This window comes from Crocodylus siamensis, unplaced genomic scaffold, assembly GCF_052110815.1.
Source record: "Crocodylus siamensis isolate JL-2025a unplaced genomic scaffold, ASM5211081v1 HiC_scaffold_518, whole genome shotgun sequence".
In the NCBI taxonomy this organism is placed as follows: domain Eukaryota; kingdom Metazoa; phylum Chordata; order Crocodylia; family Crocodylidae; genus Crocodylus; species Crocodylus siamensis.
The window spans coordinates 1-13,923 of record NW_028324926.1 but is presented as its reverse complement, the minus strand read 5'-3'; the positions used below and the strand labels follow the sequence as shown (position 1 = coordinate 13,923).

At 55.5% G+C, this 13,923-nt stretch overlaps 1 protein-coding gene across 1 annotated transcript; it reads right to left on the bottom strand.

Annotated features, from left to right (window-relative positions):
* Positions 1-5: 5 nt before the first annotated feature.
* Positions 6-11,438, bottom strand: LOC149851682 (zinc finger protein 202-like; the record flags this gene model as incomplete). The annotated part of the gene is given in 7 exon segments (XM_090030496.1): positions 6-817; positions 3,287-3,403; positions 4,003-4,129; positions 5,170-5,342; positions 10,448-10,658; positions 10,754-11,030; positions 11,032-11,438. Coding segments are annotated over 7 exon segments (1,791 nt in total), but the record flags the coding sequence as incomplete, so codon positions are not given.
* Positions 11,439-13,923: the final 2,485 nt, after the last annotated feature.

Here is a 13,923-nt window from a genome sequence, read left to right as displayed (position 1 = left end):
GTGCAGCAGTGTGGCTGCTGCCTCCTCCGCATGCACTGGGGCTGGGAGAGGCCTTGGCAGCTGATGAAGTTCTTCCTGCACTCCGTACAGCGGTGCGTCTTCCTCCCCAAGTGCATGTGCCCAGTGCTGAGCCAGGGAGAAGAAATGGGTGAAGGTCTTACCACATGTGACACAGCGGTACTGACACTTCTTCCTGTGCACTTCCTGAGTTTTGAGCAGTTCAAGCTGCGCACAGAGCTCTTCCCCCTTTTGGTGAAGCGGTGGGGGAGCTGTGCAGAATGGATCTGGTGGTGAGCAGCCAGGGTCGAGAGGCAGGTGAAGCTCTTCCCACACGTGGCGCATACATGGGGCTTCTCCCCAGCATGCCTTCTCTTGTGCAGAGCCAGGAGGGAGGGGCAGCTAAAACGTTTCCTGCACTGAGGGCAGGGGTGGCCTCTCCCCCTGGGCTTGGTAGTGAGCTCCTGCTTCCCACTGAGGTCCCCCACACTGCCTTGGTTTGCATGCAGTGTCTCTCTCCAGTGGACCTTTGCTTTCTGCCTCTTCAGGTGTCTCAGCATGACATGTTCGTCCCTGCACCTTGGGCTTTTTATGGCTTCTTTCCCTTCTTCACTCCCATGCCCAACTAGACGTGGGAGTGTGTTCAGTGCTACAGTCTCCTGCTTTTGGGGCATCCCCAGACACTTTAGCCACTGGTCCATCGCTGGGCTAAGGGAAGCCACCTCACCCATACTCCCCAGGGAAGCCCATGGTGGCTCCAGCTTTCCAGGCCCTTCCTCAGAGGCCTGCTCCTCAGTTTTGCTCAGCAACCAGGCATGTCCTGCATGGGAGGAAGAAACACAGGATTAGTTCCTGCCCTGCTGCCAAGGGGCAAGCACTGGGATTCCTTCTGCTGGGATGGGCCTCAGAGCAGGACAGGTCTTGGCACTTGTCTTTCCTCAAGAAAACTAGGTCTTTCGGCCAAAGGCCCAAGTGCCGGGGCTAAGGCAGTGCCAGGTCCCTGTGCCAGTCTCATCTTCCCTACTTGGTGGAGTTAAGAGGCAGACTCTCAAGGTTGCTGGCCCAGCTCTCGGCCCCATCTCCTCAGGCCTTGCTCCAAGAAACACGTGGGACATGTGCGTTTGGACTGTACCTGAATAGGTTCATGTTTAACAGGCTGAGGATGAGAGCAGGAGGATCTGCTAAAAGGAAAAATGAGGCTCTCCAAGGGCTGCTGTATCTCACAGCGCTGGTGCTTCTAGGGGGAGATGGTGCTGAGCCCCCCACCTGACTGGGCTGACACGCTCCAGAAGCCCCACTGCTTTGGTCAGACCCATCTGCAATGCTTGCCCTTGATCACTGGCAGTCCTCAAAGACGCATCTAGGTGTAGGGGTGAACAGCCTCGGGGTGCATTTCTGGGGCTTGTCACCAGTCAGGAGTGTGTGGGGAGCACTGCCTTACACTGCTTGGTAGCAAAACCCATCGTGTTTCATGCATTACCCCTCCAAGAAATGTTCTGGGAGTGGAGGATTGATAGCAGCTATCAGCTTCCTACCTGTTTCTGGAGCAAAGTCTGATGCAGGGAATGAGCCCATGGAGCTTTCCTCTGCTAATGAATGCCAGGCAGCCTGCACACCACAGGAATCTGCACTGGGGCAAAGGCCTCGGCATGAACCCGCACACGGACGCTGGGCTGAGCCTCAGGCTTTGTGGCACTCGGGGCCCCAGAGAGGAAACCACACAGGACAGATTCTGGGGCAAGCAGTGCGGGGTTCACTTCCCCCCACAACATGAAACCTTCTGAATCCCACCCACTCCACCGACCCACTTCATGCAGCTCGAGCCCACGATTACACACGTCCGGTGCTCCAGCTCAACCGGACCAGGCGACACCAGGGACAGCCCCAGCCTCTCTCTTGTCTAACCAGAAGGGCTGGGGGAGGCAAAAATCCCAGAAATGAGAGACTGTGCCTATGAGGGGGTGAAGATAACCAGGGCAGAAGAGCCTAAAAATTACTCCTGTGTAGGGCCTGAAAACTACACCCTCCTGGGACTGGTTCGTGAGGTGGAGCTACTTGTGGCACGGCAGTCTCCAGAAAACGCCACTTGTTGCCACCCCGAGAAAGGTGAGTGCAGAGCACCTGCACACCTTGGCTTCCACTGCCCTGGGGGTTCCTCTTTGCTGGGAAAAGGATAGGGGGAGCCATCCCCAACAGAAAGCCCCTGGTGCAAGCCAAGGAGGAAAGGTGTGTGCCAGGGTACACCTTGCAGCAGCTGTCACTTGAAGCAGAAAAGACTGCTAAAAAGCAGCCTCTGAAGCTGCAAAGAGGGGAATCGGTGAAGGAGCTGCAGCAGGGCCAGGGCCAGGGCCAAGCCAGCCACAGTGTGAAAAGTGATCCCATGACATGAACTAACTTAAAGGGGATAAGCCCTTCCCGTTTTTGTCTTTGTGTTTTCCAGGATGTGGACCAGCAGTGAATCATCAAGAAGTTCACTTGGTACAAAGAAGGTTCGAGCTTCACACAGTAATTGTCTCGCTTGCTCGGCTGTGTTTGTGCACCGTTATTGCTGTATGTGGCTGTGCTGGGAGGTATGATAGACAATGAAATGTAAGCTCTACTTCTGCATCGGTTCTGGAATATCTGCAAAGTGGCTACAGAAAATGGTACATCCCTGGAGTATGGTCTCCTGGGCCTCAAAAATATCAGTCATGCCAAAGTTTGAGAAGGGTGAGTAATGGAAGAGATTAAAAGATTATTTCACTGGTGAAAAGCTGTTTGGCTGGTAAGGAACTTGAGGATTAGGCAATTTGGCATGTTATTGAAGACAAACAAAGGAAGAGGGTGTTGTGTGCATGCTCTCACTCTGGGGAGTTGGGGGGACGGTCGTGCAATTTCTACGTGAACAGCGGGAAAGCCAGAAACAAACATCTCCCACCCCCAGCGCAGGACACGAGGCCGGCACCACCAAAGGTCTCTGCTGTAATGTCTAATGGAGCCGCTTCGAGTCGTATTACAGGGACAAAACTTGGAATAATTACTCTTAGAGTTCACTGGATATGAAATCAGCAAGGGGCCACGTCAAACACTGGGGGTCTTTGGCAAAAACAATCCTCTTGGTAACCGTTTCCACAGTTTGAATTTCAGGGCGTGGAACAACACCTGTCTGCACACACGACAGCATAAGCTCTTTGAGGTCAGCACCGGGGATGGCAGCACAGGCAGGTCTGCAGTTTCCAGGCTCCCTTTCACCCTGGGCACGGAGCATTTGGGAGAGGGGATCTGGGTGGAGGAGACAGCCACAACTCACCTGGCCGCAGGTCCTCCGACCTCCAGATTTCCCCACGGTCCTCATCATCACCGTCCCAGAGCTCCACCTCTCCTCGCTGGATGCGGCAGATTAAGTCAGGGGCGGGGCCTCGATATCCTGCTTGGGCAGTGGTTAAGCAGAGTTTATCCACTGGTACTGGACGCAGAATAAGCAACTGAAATTTGGGGAAAGGAGCCAATGAACTCCAGGATTATACTAAGGACTTGATGTACAAGTGATGACGGACATTTAGGTGGAAAGGGAAGGAAGAGCAGGGAGAAGAGGATGACCCTTTTCATCCAGGCAGTGGACGGATGGTCACAGGAAGGCAAACACCAGTGCAAATGAGTGGAAATGAGTTTGGACAGGACACGCTAGGCAAGAGAGGGAGGAGCTCGGGATAACTGCCCAAGGAACAGCTGTTAGTGCATTTTGAGGCACAACGAATGGCACACGATTTGATCACGGTGAGAAGGCAAAGGGAAATCATGTTATCAAGGGGGAAGACTCCAAGGAAGGCGGCTGCATCAAATGAAGGAGGCACGTGCACAAGTATGAAATGTCAGAGGGCTGATCATGGACAGAGCAGTGGGGAGCAAAGGGATTTCAGCCACCGGCCAAACATTCATGAGGACGAGACCGTTAAAACCAGGGAGAAGACAACACCGCTTCAGAGCTCACATGGCTCCAGGGCAAAGCAAGAACCAGAGCTTTACCCAGGGAAACGAGGGCTCGGTAGTTCCTCAGCATCTGGTCCCGGTAAAGCCCCTTGTCTTCCTCTTCCAGCAGCTCCCACTGCTCCCGTGTGAAATACACTGCCACGTCCTCAAACACCTCCCGGAGCTGCAGGCACAAGCGTTACACCATCAGTGTCTCCTGCCCCAGCCCCCACCGCCCTGTCTGCACTCGCTCTGCACTACAGCGCTGTGCACGCTTAGCCAGGACAGGCAGGGGTACGCTGCTCAGCCGGCACATGATATGCAGGGACCCTGGTTTTCTCCGTTTAAAAACTGCAAATTCTCTCATAACAGAAAAAACTGCTCCCTACCCGTAGACCCCCCACCCCTGCTGGTGCCCCACACCCCCCCGGCCCTGCTGGTGACATCTGGTCCAGGAAGAGACAAAGGCTTGTGCCAGGACACTTTCACCTCCCTGCACTGCCCAGTGCCGACCTCAGAGCAGCTGTCCTTACACCAGACACTTCAAAACGAACCTGAACACGGAGCTGTGCAGCCAGAAATCATCTGCAGGCTGGGCTGTGCTAAGCGCGGTCCACACGAGGACTGTGGAGTCTTGTCCGACTAACGAGATTAGCTGCTGTGTCCCCTTTGTGTGGGGGGTCTTTACTTGCATCCCCTCTCCCAGCACTGTCCCCCTTCCCACCGTGCTGTCCCCTGCACTTGGTATTCAAAAGACTCTCTCTATCTAACGGTCTGGTCTGTGCGCAGCCTTCAATTCGAACTCATCAAATGAGTGTGGAATCGAAAAAACCTGTGCTGTGCCTCTGATTCAGTTAGTCTGTAAGCTGCAAATCACCCCGGCTTCTGCCTCCCCTCACCCCAACACAGAGAATCAGCAGCCAGGTGTGCTGCGCACTCCTGCCAAACTGATGTGCTGGGGGGACCCTGCTGGCATCGGCTGCAGAGCCCCTCTGTGCTCCCCAGCCTAGCCAGGGGGAGAGGACTTGCTGGGCTCGGCTGTAGAGACCACTGCCCCGGGCTGCCTGGTGCGGGCTGGTGGACTCTGACCAGGCCTTCCCGTGCCAGCACCCCCGGTCACTCTTCAGGTCTCTGCTCCCCAAACTCTTGACAGCACCCCTGGCTCCTCCTGGGCTCTGCCCCAGCTGCACTCCCACCCCCGCCTCGAGCCGGTGCCCTGCTCACCTCCATGCTCTCCCCCTGCTTCCCCGGCCTGCCCTGCCCCTCCTGCAGCTGCCCCGGCCCAGGTGTCAGGGAGCCGCTCCGTCCCCGTCTCCCTGCGGAGGGTCTCTGCAGCTCCAGGTTGACTGCTCCTGCCTCGGGAGCCTGCTGATCTGCTCGGCTCAAGGTCCCGGCACCTGTGGGTGGGTAAGCGAGTGCACAGGTTAGCTCTGGGGTGGTGGCACGGGGAAAGCCCTGCTCGTCTCCTGGCCTGGCCTGGGATGAAGGGAGCTGGAGGCTGCAGTGTGTGGAAGAGCGGGGAGACGGGAGACTCATTGTCCCACCGGCAAGAGGCTGGAGATGAGCCTCTAGAACTGCCCCAGTGTGGGACCAGCTGGGGCTAGAACTGCTTTCACAAGAATGTACCAAAGAAACACCTGCAACTTGATTTTCCGTTTTGTTGCCATTGTTGTAACCATTTCATTTGAAGCTGTAATGTTCCAGATATGCTTAGAATTGGTAATCTGTTTTGGAATAATGCATGCATTTAGTTTGGAGGTATCCTAAGAAGAAAAGAGAACTTTTTTCCTGAAATTTTAGTTTGGGAATTTTCAATCCATCTGCATATGCCTGAGTGCCTTGATACCTTATTGACGGGTTTCAAGACTATTGGATTTACTTGGGTATTTGGGGGTTTCGTGTCACAGGGAGCGGGACGTGTCGAGGCGGATACATATGCCTATTGCAAGGAGAAAGGACATCGGAAGAGGGAGTGCCCTCGGTTGAGAGAAAAGAGGGGGGAGCACCCTAAAGCACAGCAAATGAGAGTTGAACTTTCTGGGGAGGAGTCCAGGTGATGGGGACCAGGATCCAAAACCACCACCCTGCGGGCGGAGTCCCACGAGGATCCCATGGTAACAATAAGGGTTGGTGGTAAAAATTATGAAGCACTAGTGGACACTGGAGCTACATTTTCAATGCTCCCTGAAAAGCCCCCATCCGGAGAAGAGAATGGGAAGTATGTAGCGGTAGAGGGAATTGAGGGGAAGCAAAGTAAATTACCCGTGTGCGGACCTCTCCTCACTAAAGTCGGCAATAATCTACTTGAACATGCCTTTGTTTACTCCCCCGCCTGTCCGCTTGCCCTGTTGGGACGAGATATCCTTACCAAACTCCACACTGAGATTTTCTTTCGAGGAAACCAGATGGCGGTGCAGTTACCAGTGAAACAATGATCCAACTGTCAGATGGCCCTCCTGAAGGGCAAAAGCTCGGCGGTGGGAATCGAGGGCTTGGAAGATGTAAATCCGCAGGTATGGGCCGACGGGACCCCCGCGAGGGCCAAGCATGTGACACCGGTAAGGGTTTACCTTAAGGAGGGAGAGGGGCCCGCCCGTGTAAAGCAATATGCCCTTAACAAGCAAGCCAGAAGGGGATTAAAACCCCTCATAGAGAAATTTAAAGGATATGGATGGCTAGTGGAAGGCTCATCCCCATTTAACACCCCCATACTCGGAGTACCCAAGGCCGACGGGACCTCATACCGATTGGTGCAGGACTTACGAACTGTGAACCAGAAGGTTCTCGTAGATCACCCGGTGGTCCCAAATCCTACACCATCCTAACCCAGGTCCCACCGAATGCAAAGATCTTCACAGTGCTTGACCTAAAAGATGCCTTCTTTTCTATCCCTCTCCATGAGGATAGCCAAAGGCTCTTTGCTTTTGAATGGGAAGATCCGGACACTCACCGTACGTCTCAACTTATGTGGACTGTTTTGCCTCAAGGATTTGTATCTGCCCCACACATTTTTGGCATCTCTCTCCAAAAGGACTTAGAGGAGTGGAAGCAACTACACTCGGATGTTACCTTAACTCGTATCCGTAATACACCACGAAGAGGTATTAAATTGTCCCCCTACAAGATAATGTTTGAAATGCCGCCCCGAGTCTTGCCACCAGGAGCCCGAGAAGCAGTCACCTTCGAATGAGGTATTATCGAAGTTGGAGCATATGTTATTACCTTGCAGTCTGTCTTAACCTCTCTCCACAGGTACACCGCCTCCTTCCAGCGACTTCCCCTAGACACGCCAGTCCATAACTTCCAACCAGGAGTCCGGGCATTGGTGCAGCAGTGGAGGCGCGAGCCACTCTCGGAGAAGTGGGAAGGCCCATGCCAGGAGACGGACAGCAGCTCCCCGGGTGAGCCCGCACCGGAAGCCGGGCCACGCTCGGAACAAGAAGCCGACACCTGGACCAGCGAGCAAGCAGGGGACCTCACGCTCCGACTGAACCGATCGTCTAAGACCTAGTAGTATGGCAAAACAGTTCTTTGCTTGCTTTTTCTCTCATTCCTCCCAACTACCCCATTCCCCTTTCCTGAAGGAGCGTTAACCTCCTCCTACCAGCTTGCTAACCGCACGGCTCATAGTCTAAACCTTTCTGCCTGTTGGCTTTGTGTGTCCCAGCGAAGCTGGGGAACCGCTATCCCAGCCCCACCATCCCTGTGGGGTTCTCTACAGGCTAGTAATTCTCAGTGGACGAGAACTCACCCTAAATCAGACCGGGGGCAGTCTCTGAGGGGAGGGGAACAAGCGCCTAAGTCGGCATGGAAATTCAAAGATCAGCCCTTTACAGCAAAAAGCCCAGCATCCGGGTCCATGTTCGGATATATTACTAATCATACTGAGAATTTATATCCAATTTGCTTGCAAAGTAACTATACCAGCCACCAAGGTGCAGTCTATCTTGGCAGCATAGACCCCCGGCAGTGTAACCTTCCCTTCGTGGTCCAGGCCCCTGGCTTCACCCCGAGTGGCTTTAATTATTCGGTGTTCTCCCCTTCACAGCTTAGCAGCCCTCCAGAGCCTAGACAGTACTCAAATTATTCCTGGGGCAGGCCAGTAAACTCTCACCCTGCTATGAAACAGGGAGCGCCAAATGCAAACATATTATATCACTCTTCACGGCCTCAAGGACAGGTCCTTTTCGATGTGGGCTGAGGATCAATCTTTTTCTCCCCCGCAAACGATACCTCCTATAAAGATCCTCCCTTGACCCTTTGCTCTCGGCTACCATGGCTGCTCAGACATTGCAGGCCTTTGTTGCAAAGGAAACTCAGAAAGGGAAGGAAGTCAACCTCAACCCACAGCATTTGTATGCATCCGCTATCTTTAATAGTGTCCTGTCCCCCACGTCAGGAGTATAACCGAGCCTACTGGGTTCTGCCTCCCGGCTGGCAAGGAACCTGCTCCCTAGGGTTTGTGCTGCCACAAATCGAGGTGGCCCCCCAGGACTCCACTCCCCTTCCGACTACAAGCAGTAGGTAAAATAGCTAAAAGAGCAGCCCCACTGCTACCCCTAACGGCAGTAGTAGCGGCCGCAGCCGGCGCAACCTGGGTAGCCGCCGGGGGAACTGCACTAGGGTTACAGCAAGAACTGTCCCAAGAGACAGCCAAAGCCCTTGAAAAAAACGGGTGAGACTTTAACCTTGCTCCAGCAGCAACTTGACTCCCTTGCAGGGGTAGTGCTCCAGAATAGACGAGCTCTAGATCTTTTGACCTCAGGACAAGGAGGAAAATGCCTGTTTCTCCAAGAGGAATGTTGCTTTTATGTAAACCAGTCAGGGCAAGTACAAGAAAACATGAATGAAATACTGCAGCATGCTAGCAACATCAAGTCAGCGGGATGGGGAACCTGGGCAGGGGGACCGATACAACGGCTATTATCCCTTCTATTGCCCCTCATACCAGTCCTACTCGTCGGGCTAGTTATCTTAATGTGTGGCCCTCATATTATACAAGCCCTGAACCGATTTATTTCTGCAAGGATCAAAACTGCTACACATTTACAACTCGCAATGCTTCACGGGACACAGACGAGGAATTAAAAAGAAAGCATCTTGAGGGGGGATAATTGTGGGACAAGCTGGGGCTAGAACTGCTTTCACAAGAATGTACCAAAGAAACACCTGCAACTTGATTTTCCGTTTTGTTGCGAGAGACTGCAAACCACAAGCTAACGGCTAGAAAGTCCCAAACTTTGCAACCAATTTCACAACTATGTAACCCAAAGCACGCCTGCGCTAATGGAATTTTCCAATACCTTGTAAGCAAGTATATAAGCAATGGAGAATAGGCACTCGGGGTCGGCTTTGATCTGAGTCTCATGACTCCAGGCCGACCTGCTTGCAAGCAATAAAGGCTTTGTCTCCGTGGCTTGTGGTGTGACTCACTTCTGGGGACCAAACTGGAACTTAGCCTCCAGGAGCTCGAACGGCCCCTTGTGCAACACTAGCGCCGGTGGTGATCACGGCATCATGGCATCGCTCCCTGGGAAAGGATCTGGAAGGGTGCTGGTGCTGGGTCACGTGCACATGTTTCGGTGGGGTGGGTGCGAAATGGAGGGTCAGTCTACTCGTGACACGTGAAATGCTTCCAGGGCACCGGGAGAACAAGAGCCACCGACCCGCTGGAGCACGGACCCATCAAACTGTTCTGGCAGAGAGATTTCTACGCTGGGGGACGGGCCTCCTGCCCCTGGAAAGGGGAGACCCACCGCTCCTCACCTCGCCTGGGGAAGGGTCTGGTCCAAGGCACCCACCTGGGGACCCTCCACGGGCCGACAGGTCCCAGGTCTCCCCTCTCCTCGGGACCTGCAGCAGGATGGAGGCCTGGGCTAACTGCACTCGGATCAGCCAGAGGCCACTGGGGACTCTCATGTCCGCATCACCGGCACCAGCCTCTTATTGATTGATATAATTACAACACTGACCTGAGAACAGCAATTCGATCCCTGGTTGTGACCGTGGCAGCACGGCAAGAGCCAGTCACCTGAAGCATCTTTCTGAGAGGAGCGGCGCAGGCAGTGAGAAACAGCCTGGGCCTGGGACCACCCCCCGGGACCAGAGCCCTGCCCCACCCCAGCCACACAGCTACAAACCTTGCGGCCCTGTCCCGGGCAGGGGCAGGCATTGGAGCCGCTCGCCCCAACCCCAGCACAGGCACTCAGGCTCCGAACTGCACGCCAGGACTTCATCCCGCACCTCACCTGCCCCTGGCTCCTTGCACTCGTTCAGGAGCCACCGGCTACTGTCCGCTCCGCTCGCTGTCCCCCCTTGCAGCACCTGTCTGGAGCCTGTGACCCCACTCCCATCTCTGTTTTCTACTTAGTTGTCCCCCAAAATCAACTGGCCTAAACCCAGGAGCCAACACTAATAATGGCGGAGGGTGTGGGGAGGTAGCTGCTACTCTTTGGGTGTTGAGCCCAGGTTAACCTTGTACATCAAAAAGGCTGGTGAGGACCTGGCTCCGGGCTGGGCGGGGGCTCCTCTTTGGCGACATGAGGCAGCTCGTCCTCGGGCCCTGGGGTTTCCTGATCTCCTGCCTCCTCCAGAGGCCTGTCCTCACCATGGGCCTTCGGCTGCTGCACCCAGGAGCCACCAGGCTCCGGCAGGGCCCCAGGGGGCTGCATCTTGTCTGAGGACACCTCCTCCACCTCCACACGCACCGTGAGCTGGGGACGAGATAAATGTGTCACTGGGGAGCTGGGATCTGGGGGGAAACTTCCCCCAGACATGCAGAGGTGCAGATGGCACCAAACGCTCTCACCTGGAGCTTCTCGTCCTCCGCTTGCCCCAGCTGAAACCCCTCGGCCAGGGCCACGGCCTGGGCGCAGGTCTCCACGTGGCCCCCGCACGCCCAGCTCTGCATCTCCGGGGGCAGGATGGCCAGGAACTGCTCCAGCACCACCAGCTCCAGCATCTGCTCCTTGCTGCGGTGCTGGGGCTCCAGCCAGCGCCGGCAGAGCTCCCGCAGGCGGCTGCAAATCTTCTGCGGGCCCTCGGCTTCCCTGTAGCGCAGGCCACGGAAGAGCCGGTGCCAGGGCTGGGGTGGGGAGCTCATCCCGCGGTGCCAGCGCTGGGGTCACGGAGGGCAGCTCGGCCTCACAAGGGGGCTGCATGGCCTGCACTGCATCCTGCCCTCACAGGTCTTGGAGCTGGACCGGCTCTGATCTGGACGACATGAGGGACTTCTGCACCCTCAGCCCCTGCCTGCAGACCTCCTGGGTCCTGCTCCGCCAGCTCCCGCCGTGGAGGCAAGGCACACTGCTGCCACGGGCTCTAGCACAGCAGCCACGTCTCCCCAGGAGGGATCTCACCGGTGGGGGGCCTGGGCTCTCACTCTTTCTACACTCGTGCACGGCGCCTGTGGGCAGTGTCCGGTCTCCAGGAGCACCTGTTGGAAAGGAGACAGCAGAAATCTGGCCATGGATCCGACACTCGGGACTTGGACCTTTCCCAGCTCGCAGTCTTCCTGGCCCTGATGATCCTGCCCACCCCAACTCCCAGCAGTCTCGGACCCATCCTCCCTTCCCCTCCAGCCCCAGTGCAGGATGTGGCACCGGGCTGTCTGGAGACGTGGCGCAGTTGCAGCTCTCCACCCCTTCCCCAGCCCAACGGCTGCTTCCTCCTCCCCCAGCACTGCAGTTAGGGTGGCCCCTGCTCCCTGATTGGGTGGGACAGTGCCCAAATAGGAACCTCTAATTCCGGTCCTGGGCTGTATGACCCAGGACATTTGTCCCAAATTCAGTGTCTAGAGGGATCGGGAAATTGGGCAGGGGATGGAGCGCCAGGCAGGTCCTGCGGGGCAGGTGGGGGGGCATGTGCCAGCCCAGATCTCTGCGGGGAGCGGAGTTGTGCACGTGCGCATGTGTGGGGGGCGCCCCTCCCAGCCCTCCAGGGCCCAAACACTCCCACCCTGCCGTGACCCCTTAGCGTGACCCCCGTGGGCAGTCTGGGTGCTGTGGGATCCCATAACCCAGGCTCCACAGGGCAGGAGGAGGGACAGGACAGGAGGAACCTGTCTCCCCACAGCATCAGGTCCTGCCCCCGCCTCCCCTGCCCTGCACCACCGGGGTCTGCCTGGGACTGGATGGGATGGGACAGCCCCGCGCCTGGGCACTGCAGGGGAAGCCCGTAGCTGGGCGGGTGCCATGTGCTCGCAGCAGCCACTGTTTCCCATGGTGGACGCGGGCGCTCCTGGCCCTGCTTTGCAAGCCCTGCCCAGCGTGATTGGAGCAGACAGCAGCTCCGTAGAGACCAGCTTCAGTGCTGCCCTCATTGGCATATGCAAATTGCATGTAAATGAGACCCGCAGAGGGCATTACCCCCTGCCCAGCACAGCCCCCCTGTCCCAATGTGCTGTCAGTGGAGTGGGACGCAGACAGATGTGACAGCCCAGTGAGACGTGGCCACAGCCAGGATCGAACACACGTGCAGGCTGCAAACAGCTTCCAGCCCCACAGATCCCATCGCCAGCTGACCCCTCTGGGAGGAAGGAGCCCCCCGTGCCCACACCAAGCCCATTGCAGGGCCCATGGCACATAGGAACAGGCTCCTCTTGCCTGGGGAACGCTACCCAGGAGTCCAGGGGTGATCTGGTGGCTCCTCAGCCGCCTCTGGGTCCAAGCCCTGTGCTCCCGAGACCTCACACATTCATCACTTTTTTGTGATGGGGACAAAAAACCAAAAAAACCCCGGCAATTAGTTTTCACCAGTGGAGGTGGTCCAGCTTTCCACCACTCGGGGGGCCAGGTAATGTGCACCAGAGCACAGCTACCGCACCTGGGATGGGATGGGAGGGCCTGAGTCAGAGCCCAACAACCCTCCTAACCGTGTCCATCAAGGGGTAACATGGGAGTGAGAGTGCAGGTCATCAGGTCTGGCCCTGGAAGAGCAGCTGTCCTGCCAGACAAATGTTCGCTGCCCAAGCACAGCCCCATCTAGATGGTGTGGGACATTTCCCCTGCATCACCTGGCACAGGCCGGCTAGGCGCTGTGAGTGTATCAGCCGCTAGGCTGCTTGGTTCGGAATCAAGGAGGCGAGTCGGAAGTGAGGTAGAGGGAAATTTACTGATAGCCCATGCACACAACAGTTAACAGAAAGGTTAATGCCACAAACAGATAGTACAGTAATAAAGAGCTAACAGTGAATGATAACAACACATAGACCGAATGACAAAGAGTTCCCACGTGGGTTTGGCAACTTATCGGCAGACCCTCTATGCCAGTGTGCACCAAGTTGTTCCAGGAAATTCATCCCCGATCAACACTGTCCAAGGGGTTACCTGAAAGGTCCCTTGGTCAGGATCTGGTCCTCGCTCACACTGGGAATCCGGGGTCCAGGCTTTGTACCACGACGGTCCTTCTATTCCATCCTTCATGCTGGTCACTTGACATGCACGTTCCCTTATGCCTTATCTTATGCTAATCTGTTGGCTTTAGAGCAACTCCCAATCTTGCCCTATAGCTGTTACCCTATGGGATCAAAAGGTGTTAGAAATTATCATGAAAGGTTACCGCCCGAACTCAGGTTCACCCAATAAGCAAATTCCACCACATTACTTTGAGGTTTGAAATTAGCATTACTCTGCCCTTAGTTTCTTATTCCTGGATTCCTTGGAATGTGCTGATTATATTAGGTGCTCAGATCTTGTTACAGCTTGACCTTAAAAAAAACAGTTAGATCAGCTAATCTTCTACCTCTGCTTAATTTCTGGGCTCAGAGGTCCCATGACCAGTGCAAACAGATTCAACACTTCGATTAAATTGTGACAGACAAATTACACTTGTGGGTTGCAAACTTGCAAACTTTGTGTTAGCTAATCTTAACTGCTTAGACTATTGCCTGTATGTCTCCAAGAGCACATATTTATTGCTCATGATAGTAACCCCTCTGGTTCTGGCCAGCATAAATCAACCCTGCTCCTGCATACAGGG